The sequence below is a fragment of the Monodelphis domestica genome, chromosome 5 (assembly GCF_027887165.1).
Source record: "Monodelphis domestica isolate mMonDom1 chromosome 5, mMonDom1.pri, whole genome shotgun sequence".
NCBI classification, from domain to species: domain Eukaryota; kingdom Metazoa; phylum Chordata; class Mammalia; order Didelphimorphia; family Didelphidae; genus Monodelphis; species Monodelphis domestica.
In genome coordinates, this window is record NC_077231.1 from 33244098 (window position 1) to 33256112 (window position 12015).

Here is a 12015-nt window from a genome sequence, read left to right on the forward strand (position 1 = left end):
AAAGTCAACAAGTCACTCTAATAATGAGCATCTAAGAGTCTGGGGTCCAGGGCCAGTTCAGTTTAAGGGAGATACATGACAGCTATCTTCCTAGTATTTATTGGAAGGGCTAACAGTAAGTCAGTCAATGATCATTGATTAAGTGTCACTTAGGAGCCAGGCTCTTTGATAAGTGATGGGTATACTAAGAAAGACAAAAGACAGTCCCTGGCCTCAGAGCCTCACGCTCTAAAGAAAGATATATAAGTATACATCTACAGAAATCCGTACGTATACATATGTAACAATATTGTATATGTTTCTATTATATTATATAAAGAAGAATCAATTAGAAATAATCAATAGAAGGAAGGCACCAGAATTAAGGGGCATCAGGGAAAACCTTCTATCAAAGGTGGCACTTTAGTTCAATCGATCAATAAATACTTATTGACTACGGTAATATTAAAATTAATATCCAATAACTCCAAGTATTATATTTTATAAGATTTATTAATAATCACTTGAAGAAGAAGAAATAAAAAGACAAAAGTAAAAGCCTGAGTCAAGTTTTCCTAGCCACGTTCATGGGGAAAGAAAGAGAGGCAGGGTCAAACTTTACCTCCAAAACATAAGGACAAAAGTGAGATGCTGGGATTCAGAGTCCTGGGATTCAAATTCTAATTATACAGGACCTACTATGTGATAGGCACTGGGCTATGTGCTGGAGATATAAAAAGAGGCAAAAGACAATCCCTGCCTTCAAGGAGCTTCCAGTCTAAAGAGGGAGATGATGTGCAAATAAATAAAGAAACATACTTATATATGTATGTATAGATACATATGTATCTCAAGCTATATACAAGATAAGTAGGAAATAAATAACAAAGAGAAGACCCTGAAATTAAAAGAGTTTAAGGAAGGCTTCTATAGAAGGTGGGATTTTAGCTGGGACTCAAAGCCAAGGAAATCAGTAGTTAGAAAGAGGAGGGAGTTCGTTCTAGGCACAGGGGACAGTCAGAGAAAATACCCAGAGCCAAGAGACAGAGTATCTTATTCACGAAACAGCCAGGAAGCCAGTGTCACTAGATCAAAGAATACTTGTCTAGAAATGAGACATAAGAAGATTGGAAAGGAAGGCAGGGAGTAGTTTATGAAGGGCTTTGAATGCCAAACAGACCATTTTGTATTTGCTCCTGAAGGTGATGGGGAACCACTAGTTTATTAAGTAGAGGAGTAACATGGTCAGACTTGAGTTTTTAGAGAAATTAGTGGCCGAATGAAGGATGGACTGAAATGAGGAGAGACTTGAGACAAATAGATCGACCAACAGGCTACTTCGATAATCAATGCATGAGGTGGTGAGGGCTTGTCCCAGAATGGTGGCAGTGTTGGAGAAGAAATGGGGACGTATTGGAGAGATATCACAAAGGTGAAATCAGCAGGCTTTGGCAACATCATGGGCACAAAAGGGTGAGAGATAGTAAGGAATCCAGGACATTCTTAGGTTGTGAACCTGAGGGACTAGGGTGTATGGCATTAACCTCAACAGTAATAGGGAAAGTAAGAGTGGGAAAGGTTTAGGAGAAAAGATCATGAGTTTTGTTTTAGACTTAGTGACTTTAAGATAACTACAAGACATCTTATTCATTGCGTCTGAAAGGCAGTTGGAGATGAGAGATGATCGGTCAGCAGAGAGGCTGGGGCAGAAAACACAGATTTGAAAATCATCAACATGGAGGTAGTAATTAAATCCATGGATCTGATGAGATCCCCAGCACAGACCTTCAAGAGACACCTATAGTCAGAGGGTATAACCTGGAGGAAGATCCAGCAAAAGAGACAGAGAAGAGGCTGATAGATAGGTAAGAGGAGAACCAGAGGAGAGAAGTGTCCTGAAAACCAGAGAAAAGAGAATATCAAAGAGAAGAAAGTGATCAGCAGTGTCAAAGGCTGCAGAGATGTCAAGAAGGAGAATTGAAAAAAAAAAAGTCCATCGAATTTGGCAACTAAGAGTTCATTAGTAATACTTCCAGTAGAATGATAAAGTCAGATGTCAGACTGAAAGAGGTCAAAAGGAGGAGAGGGAGAGAAAGTAGAGGTACTTATTATAGATAATTTTTTGAAAGAGCTTAGCTACAAAGGGCAGAAGAGAAATAGGATGATACTAAGGGAGCATGAAAGGAACAAATGAGGCTTTTTCAGGAGGGGAGGGACATGGGCATGTTTGCAGATAGTAAGGGATGAATAAGTAGAGAAGGAGAGATTGAAAATCAATAGAACAAACTGAGATGACAAGAAGGGCAATCTGTTGGAGGAGATGGGATGGAAGGGGATCTCTTGAGAGCAAGTAGGGGGGTTAGGAATAAGACTACTTCATAATCTGAGACAGGAGTGAAGAAGAGAGTGACAGAAGGTACCCCAGTATGAGGAAGAAGGGAGAAGAGAGAGTTCATGTAAATAGTCTCATTTTTTTTGTGAAGTATGAAACAAGGGTCTTAGCTGAGAAAGTGGGGAGAGAGGGAGCCATGGGAGATGTAAGAACAAAGGCAGCAAATGGTGGGAGGCTGAACCATGACTGGATATAATCTGTAATAAGATAAGGGGATAGGGATTCAAGAAAGGACAATATAGAGTTGGATTTGTTCACCAAAGACTCAAAATGAAGACAGGGAGAGTGACTAGTACAGGGGAGATAACCTGGGAGAGGATCAAAGGGTCAAGGGATTTCAGTTCATATACAAATGAAGAGTGGGTTTTTGTGAGGGAAGGCAAAGGGAAAAGTGAAAAACCAATCTATTAGGTGTCCCTTTTAATCACCAAAGGCAAAGTCTGAATGATCAAAAAGGTCTTCACTAAACAACAAAGAGAAATGAAGTAAAAATCTTTTAAAAACTCAACACATAACGGAATTGTTCAGTTCATAACAGCCCCTACAAAGATCAGAGAAGATGTTCTATAAAGCAAGAACAGAGTAATCTTACCTTGAGATGCTCCAATTTTGGCTCACAGTCTGGCACCATTTCCCCAGCTAACTAGGGGAAGAGGGAGAGAAGGTCCTTCTGGATCTCTCCTTGATCTCTCGACTCAACATAGTTGCCCAATGTATTGCTTTTCATCACTTGAAGGCAAAGGTTGAGTTATCAAAGGGACTTTGCCGGTACCTAAGGGTTGCTGGTAAAGAACCAGTGTCATAGAGCAAGATATAAGTCCACAAGATTTTGAGTGGGAAAGAACTTTAGAGAACATTTAGTTCATTCAAGATGAAATTATATGATACCATCTTTGGAAAATGCTAAGCAGAGTAGCTCATACATAGTCTCACTTTGTCACTCTCTCATTTTATACAGCAGGAAACTGAAACTCAGAGACCTCAAAGAACTTGCCCAAATTCAATCACTTTGAAACTTCTAGGATCTGTGATTTCATGGCCAGCAATACCTCCTCTCCCTATGCCTTCCATAACTTAGTCCAGGGGTTCTTGACATGTTGGGGTGTGTCTTGTACTTCTCTGGCAGTTTGGTGAAGCCTAGAGTGAACCCTTCAAAGAATCCTGTTTTTAAATTCACAGGATTATCAAGGAAACCAATAAAAGAAATTGTAACTAAAATATATGTTTTTAATCCACAGACTCCAAGTTAAGAACCCCTGCCTTAGAGAAAGCCAATTAAATTAATGTTGTTGTTGTTTTTTAAGCCTTAGTAACAACTCTAAGACAGAAAGGCAAACCAGGTTAAGAGGCTTGTCCAGGGTCACATAGCTAGGAAATGTCTGAGGCCACATTTGAATCCAGAACCTCCTGATTCCTGGCCTCGTACTCTTATACACTGTGCTGTCTAGCGGGTCCAGAGACAATTAAATTTAACTCAATAAACATTTTGTAGGGGCTATAACATATAACTTGACAATTGTGTTTTGAATTAAGATTTATTAAGTACCTCTTGTGTGCCAGGCACTGGGCTAAGAACTAAAGATGCAAATAAGAAAAAATATAGTTTCTACCCTCAAGGAGCCTCCAATCTAACAAGATAATGTCCCCAAGTTATTGTGGTCAAAATGTATTCGCAGCCCCACTAATGTTGAGTCTCTCTCAGCTCACCTAGACTAATCCTCAGACAAAGTCCTTCAAAAGGACCTGCTGGGGCTTGCACTCAGCTGTCAGGGTCTGTGGGAAACTTGGGTCACCTCTGTGCCATGGGGAGGCTGTGCTATCATAGTACGTCAGTAGAGGTCCCAAGGCCACATAGCTTGGATGTAAGCCCAGGCATTGCAAATCCAGTGCCCTTCCTATGAAATCATGCTGTTTCACTGTTGAGTTGAGCTAAAACCAGAGAGTACAGACTCACAATCATGGAATCGAAGCATCATGGTAGCTGGCCAGGCTGAGATGAACTATAGATCATGGCACTTGGTGGACCAAGCGATCTGTGAAGTGCTCAACGTTCTAAATCCTAGGGGATCACCTTCCTTTCTCTTCTAAGCAGTAGACCCTAAGTCTGGGTCCTCTTTGAAACTTCCATGGCTTTCAGATGTCATCATTCCGCCATGTTAGCAAAGCTTTGCCCAATGGCAACAAGGGAAAGATTCTCACCTGCTGATGCTCAGTCATGGCCAACTCTTCATGACACAATTTGGAGTTTTCTTAGCAGATACTGGAGTGATTTGCCTTCTCCAGCTCATTTTCTATAGCCTCCATCAAAAAGCTAGTGCCCAAGTATCCCATTCATCCTCCTAGGAAAATCCCACCCCCTCACAATAAAGGGGAGAAGGGATTTGAAATGTACATGGCCAATGGGGATGGTGTGCTGGATTCAAAGTTTGTATTTTACAGGTTTTCAAAGTGTTATATCAGTGGCATAGTCATCACCACTTTACAGATAAGGAAATTGAGTCCCAAATACATATTCTCTATTCTAGCCAAGCTGTTCAATTAGAAATCTCCCAGTCTCGGGGATGTAGACTCCAAATGATCATCCCAGTGTAAACATCAACAACATGAAAAAAGTTTTTGACCAAAGACACATGTAAAACCCAGTGGAATTGCTCATCAGCTACAGGAAGGGATAAGGGGAGGGGAGGGAAATAATATGATTCTTGTAACCAAGGAATAATGTTCTAAATTGACCAATTAAATAAAACTAAAAAAAAAGATGATGATGATGACAATGGTGAGAGCCAACACATTAAAGAAAAAAAAGAAATCTCCCAATCTCAGATTATCATGAGGATAGCTTTTACAATAATACATTTAGAATTGAGAAATGGAGCTATGGGAAAAATGAAAACAAAGGTAAGGGTGATTTTAATATGCAATATAGGGGAAGAAATTTCATAATATACATATTTACCATGTAATCCATTTTTTCGGTGTTGCTTCTTGAAAGTGAATTGAGTTCTTTTCAAATTAAAAATAACTTTTCTCAGGAAAAACAAAAACAAAGGTATCCCCCTACTTCAACAAACTAGTTCTAGAGTCATAGGACCTGAGTTCAAATCTCTAGCCTCTAGTGCTTATTTATCCATTCTATAACCTTGAAGAAGCCATTTGTCTTCTATGGACCTTGGTTTATTCATCTGTAAAATGAAATGGTGGTCTCTGAAGCCCCTTCCAGCCAAAGATTTATGTATGAGTCTATGATCCTGTGTTCTACCATTCCTTAAACTACCTGGCTGCGTCTCCACAGGATGAATGTCTATCTAATTTCAGCTCCTTGAGGGCAAGAATTGTTTCTCTTTATATTCCCAGCACACATACTAGCACATAGTAATCCCCAAATAACTGTTTGTTGAATAGAATGGAATTAAGTTGCATTGACGAAAATGAGTGTTGAGGCATTCACACCAGTGATGTGTTCATACCAGTGAGAACCAGTGTGTGGTATGATGCCACAGTAAGGGAGACAGGGCACCTGGTGAACAGATGGTTTCAGGAGCCCATTTGCACTGTCCTAGTGGAGAGTTTATAGTCTCTCCTCCTCTGAAGCAGTAGAAGTCCATTCCATGTCCATGTGTGGACCTCCTGTGAGGAAGTCGTGTCACAGGCTATGTTGCAAGTCACCTGAAGTCTTAAGCAAGATAGCACACGAAGAGTTTGGATGACAATGAATTGTGTCATCAGGTTGGGATCTGCTTTATCCTGGGAGACACTCTGGGTTCTTCCACGTTCCCTTATCATGACTAGGTCTGAGGTTGAGAGAGTTTGGTTTTCATCAGAGCTCAAGGAACATCCTCTATGTGAAGCCCCAGAAGCCAGTGCCCCTTCCAGAATACTTACCTTGGTTTCATTTGACAAGTACTTACTTTCTCCCACAATGGACCCTATGCTCCTTGAAGGCAAGGACTACTTCTTCAGAGTTAAAATAATAAAGTAATAAAGTAGTGTTCATTGAATAATAGACCCTGGCACTGGGACACAGACCCAGATCCTATAACCTGCCACCTTTTGACCACATCAAAAACACAACTGAGTGCCAAATCTGAGGACCCTTTTATGTGTTCCCCCTCTCCTTCTGGAAAATGACCAGATATGCTGTAAGCAGCTGGATGACCCAGAATACCTGGAGTGAGAAAGATAAGAGTTCAAAACCTACCTCGGACATTACATTAACTCTGAGACCCTGCACAAATCACTTAACCTCAACTTGTCTCAGTTTTCTCAACTGTAGAATGACAATAACAATAGCTCCCACCTCTCACAGTTATTATAAGAACCAATGGGGGCTCAGTGGACAGAAAGCCAGGCCAAAAAACAGAAGGTCTTGGATTTAAGTTTGGCCTCAGATACTTCCTAGCTGTGTGACCCTGGGCAAGTCACTTAAACCCCATTGCCTAGTCCTTACTGTTCTTCTGCCTTGGAACCAATAGGTAGCATTGACTCTAAGACAGAAGATGAGTTAAAAAATGAGAGAGATAATATCTGTGAAGTGGCTAGCACAATGCCACCCATAGTAGGTGCTCAATAAAGGCTTGTTCATTCCTCCTCCTCCCCTATTGTATAAGTGGAGGGACCATAGAGTTATTGGACTGTTTCTTTGTTTTGCACTCTATACACTCCAGGCTCTTAGGCTGAGGATAATAGGTTCCAGTTTCTTAGTTCATCTGCAGTATGTTCTTTTCCATGAGCATCCTTGTTGTCCCAAAGCATGAAAGGGATGCTGAGCTGGGCTGAGTTCAGAATGGATTCCCCAGAGCCCTGCCTACCCAAGTCCTCTATGGACATGTGGATAACACTTAAGAAATCTTAGACATTAAGAAACTTTCTAGCTCAGCAGGAGTGGTCATCGAGGACTGAAGAGGGAAGAGTCTATCATCAATATGGAGAACAAAGGGAGACTGAGTCACTCTAGTAGAATTCTGTGCCCATTCTGTTTCATTTGGGCAAAGCTAAAATAAACTATCAGTCCAGGAAAGCTTCCTGGAAGTAGGGTATTGGGGGAACTGATATAATGAAGAGAAAACATCCCGGAGGACTGGGGTTGGGGAGAAGACTTTGGTCATCATTTTCCAAACCCTTTGAGGACAGAAAATATCTCCTTTTACTATCTCCTTTGCTTTCAAGGTGTGGGAGGGGTAAGGAACACGCTGGGGCTGGGAGGCAGAATGAAAGGAGGGAAGGAAAGATGGGAGATTGAGGCACTGAAAAAGAAAGAATGCAAAGAGCTGTTTTCCAGTGTCGGTCTGGCACCTGAGGTGGCCGCCATCCACACCTGAGAGCCCAGGGCCAGGGCACAGCCTTGCCTCATCTTTTCCAGAAGTATGTGAGTACTAATACGTCACCTCTCAGGTATGCCGCTGAGGTCTGTGGTGAGAGCTTCTCTCTCTTTCTCCTTCCTTGTTGTGTCTGCCCTTCCTCTCTCCCAACCCAGGGCTCCTCCCCTCCCCTCCACCCCCATTCTGAGCTTGACCTGGGTTTTGTTTGGGAGCCTAACTACCCACTCTGAGCTAACTACCTCAGGAGGGGAGGGGAAGGATTCTGGGAGTTGGGAGGAGGAGGAGGAGGGAGCAACATCATCTAACAGGTTGGTCTGGCTGGGAGGCGTCACGCCCTCTCCGAGAAGGTAATGAGCACGGCACAACAGGTGTTTGCTCCTCATTACCCAGCTCTCCCCTGCCTGGTGGAGACAACGACCAGACCGGGGCTGCCGTATCCCTCTCACGCAGGGTGCTCCCTTGGGTGCCCGGGCTCAGTGCCCCCCAGGGGGGGGCGAGATGGCCTGCCAGTCCTGTGTCACCTTCAGTAGCCTCAGCAGCTGTGACGGGGCAGCCTCAGGATGGAGCACTGGACCAGACTCCCTGGGATGGAATGGCTGTGGAGGACCCAGCTTCAGCTCTCAAAGTCTCACCAGCTGTGGGTCAAGAGGCACCTTCCAGAAGGTGACTGTGAACCCCAGCCTCCTAGTGCCCCTGGACATCAAGGTGGACCCCTCCATCCAGCAACAGAAGAATCAGGAAAAAGAAGAACTGAAGACACTCAACGATAAATTTGCCTCTTTGATTGGAAAGGTAAGAGGAGGCTGGAGGGGAGCTTTTATGTGAGTCCGCTTCTGCGGATGAAGGGACCGGGAAACTGGTCTCTGGCCGACTCAAGATGGAGGTACCTAAAGTGTAAAATAAAGGAGACCTTGGAAAGTGGGATGCGCGAAACGTCAAGTGGGTTTATTTTGCCTCTCGCTCCTCCCCATTGCCCTGGCTCTGAGCATCCCCTAAGATCCCTCGCCAGCCAATGGGCAGGCAGGATGCTTTGCTGAATTAGTATGGGAAGGGGCGGGACTTTTCCCAGCTCCATCCAAGCACTTAGCAGGATGAGGGGACAGCGCATGCTGTCCCTGAAGGATGTCCAAAGTGTTGTGGCCATCCTACCTGGGCGCTGGGAGTGGAATGGAAGAGTTCTTCTGGGATTTAGAGCTGGAAGAAGCCAAGACCAACACTCTCACTTAACAGATGAGAAAACTGAGGGAGAGATGTTAAGTAACCTCCCCAGGTTCACACAGCTTCTGAGGTGGGATTTGAACCTAGGTCTTCTTGACTTAAAGTCCTGACCCTGTGCCATGGTGTAAAAGTAGATGTGGCTCTGTCAAGGAGATCAGAGATTAAGCACAGTCTCTCTCCATTCATCCCTCTGGCTGTGTTCCTGTCCCTTTTTGGGGGGGAAGTGCACTGCCATTCTTGAGTCTCTGTCCAGTCCCTGTGATTCACTGCCCAGCTGAGACAGAGAGGCTGAACTGAGGGGGGCCCAGGATGCCTGAGCCAGAAGGAAGATGCAGGACCGGATGAGGATGATACCTCAGGCATGTCAGGGGATAGGAATGTTGGTGGTGATGCTGGGATGTAGGAGACAGCCCAATTCTGGCTCTTCAGTTCTTAAGCCAGGCTCCCAGCTCTAGGGAGATCATAGCAGAAACTCAGCCCCTTTTTTGCCTCTGGGTGTCTTTGGCACCCACATCTATAGGCTGCACTTGGCACTAATCTCTATCTTTCTGGGGTTTGGGCTCCCTTTCAGATCTAATCCCTTAGGGGAAGGACCATGAGCCTCCATTCTGAAAATGTCTTTTTTCTCCTTCCTGCTCCAAAAATCACTATTCCTCCCACTTACCTTCCTCTAGAAGCCTACTCTGGCTTTCTCCCTACATTCCCAGTCTACCTCCCCTTGCCCTCAGCACTGATGGCCAGAACTGTCTAACTGCCCCCAAAGTGTACCTCCTTGGTGGGATTCCCTTCTCCTTCGAGGCAGGGCAGGAAAACGGATCAACAATAATAATATCTAGCATCTCTAGAACTCTTTAAGGATTACAAAATGCTTTCCATAAATACCTCATCCTCACAACAACACTGTGAGCCAGGTGCTATTTTTATCACCATTTTACAAATGGGGTTGACAGAGGTTAAGTGACTTGTCCAGGGTCATAGAATCAGTAAATAGCTGAGAGAGAATTTGGACTCAGCTCAAGCCCCATCTTCTAATCACTACTCCACCTAGCTGTCTCCCAGAAGAACAATTGCCTAGCTAGGCGAGAACTTTCTGCCAAACCCTACCAACTGATAAGCCCCAAACTGTAATTTCCCTCCAATAACAAGCAATTTGTGGAAGGGAGGCAGGTCCCTGCAGAGCTCTCCTCTCCAATCCGAACTTAATCCCTTAAAAGGATTGCTTCACCTACCGAGGTAATTTGGCGAGACTGGGGGACTTCTCTCCCCTTGAAGGCCAGCCCTGATAGCACTTGGGGCTGTTGCCATAGGGAGGAAGGAAGCTGGAGTTGTTTGTCTATAGGACTCGGGGCAGGACAACCCCAAAAGGCAGAGAGCTTGTGCCTCAGCAGCTGGAGAAGGCTCTCCTGGGACATCCTGTCCCGAGCACCCACATTGCCAGGCTCCCTCTAGGGCTAGGAATGTTGGCATTGGGCCAGGAAGGGGCCCCATTGATTCTACCACTCTGGAAAGGTAGAAAGACTTCCTTCCTCTCTGGGCTACTGCTCTACTCCCTCCCCTTCCTTCTCTTGGAATGTGGCGCTCCAGCCTAGATAACGGCAGAGACACAGCTGCCCTCAGAGTTGATGGTCTGGTGAGGAAAATGGGCAGAAACTGGAGCAGCTAGACAGAATGCTAAATCTCTGAAGGCTCTGGAGGAAATAGAGGCTGGCCAGTCAGGGAAGATCTCCTAAAGACAAGCGTGTTGAGAAAAAAAGGAATCTGGAGGGGGAAAATGTATGGGTGCATTGTGGCACTAGGAAAGAAAATCCCATCTAAAGAGAAGAAGTGGGGAGGGAGACACGAAAAAGCTGTAAGAAAGGGAATGGGCACTTTAGGCAAGGGGAAGAGAGACTTCTGCAAAGGGGAGGGGATGAAGGAGGAGGCACAAAACTCAAAGATAAGATGAGAAGGAACTTGGAAATCTCCTCCTCCAACCCTACTGCCTTTTAGAGATGAAGAAGACAAAGCATTTGCCTCCATCCCCTATGACTTACCCAACAGTTAAAATAGCAACAACAACAAGAAGAGAGCTTCTAGAGTGATTTAAGATTTGCCGGGCACTTTGCTTAGATTATCTCATTTGGTCCTCCCAACAATCCTGGGAGACAGATACTATTATTATCTCCATTTTACAGGTGAGGAAACTGAGGCAAACAGAAGCTAAATGGCTTGCCCAGGGTGACACAACTAGAAGGTATCTGAGGCTGGATTAGAACTCATATCTTTTTTGTTCCAAGTCCAGCACTCCATCCACTGGCTACCTCAACGTAAATTAAAGTAACAGAGGAGACAGCAAGGTGGCTCATTGGATAAAGAACCATATCTAGAGATGGGAGGTCCTGGATTCAAAGCTTGTCTGACACTTCCTAGCTGTGCAACCCTGAACAAGTCACGTAACCCCCATTGCCTAGCCCTTACCTCTCTTTTGCCTTGGAACCAATATTTACTATTGATTCCAAGATAAGGGTTGTTTTTTTTTTTTAAAGTAACCGAGATATTTAGAAGAGGGGTGGAGCCAAGAAGCAAGCTCCAAGGGAGAAGAGAGGAAGAAGAGTCAGGGAGAGCAGGGATTCTTTTCTCTAGAGGAGACTGGACAGCGACCATAAAAACAGAGATCGCGCTGATTATGTGTCAACAACCATTTAAACTTTGGGGGTTCTTTCCTCCATAATACTTTATTTCTTCCCCCAGTTACATGTAGAAGCAATTTTTAATGTTCATTTTTCACATTTCGAGTTCCAAATTCTTTCCCTCCCCCTCCCTGATATATATCAATCAGATATAGTTATGCATGTTAATACTTTGAGTCTGCAAAGCACTTGAGGCACACACTGGCACTGATCTCTGCAACAACCCTGTGATGTAGGTGCCATTGGTAAGAGAGGCTCCTGCAGCCCCATTTTATAGATTAGGAAATTAAGACGTGAACTTGTACAGGCTCATCGATCCAGAGCCGGATGGGATCTTTTGGACATTCTGTTCAAAGTTCTCATTTTGTAGATGAAGAAACTGAGGCTCACTTGGTTAAAAGAGCACCATTGGGGCAAAAATCCTCGTCACTCCCTGAGG

General features: G+C 44.2%; 1 protein-coding gene across 1 annotated transcript in view; it reads left to right on the top strand.

The window, feature by feature from the left end:
* The first annotated feature begins 8039 nt into the window (after positions 1–8039).
* The window catches only part of KRT80 (keratin 80), a 34647-nt gene continuing 30671 nt past the window's right edge, over positions 8040–12015 (top strand). Inside the window, exon 1 of the mRNA XM_056798181.1 lies at positions 8040–8481. Coding sequence (XP_056654159.1) covers positions 8188–8481 — 294 coding nt within the window. The 5' untranslated portion in view covers positions 8040–8187. The remainder of the gene's footprint in view (positions 8482–12015) is intronic.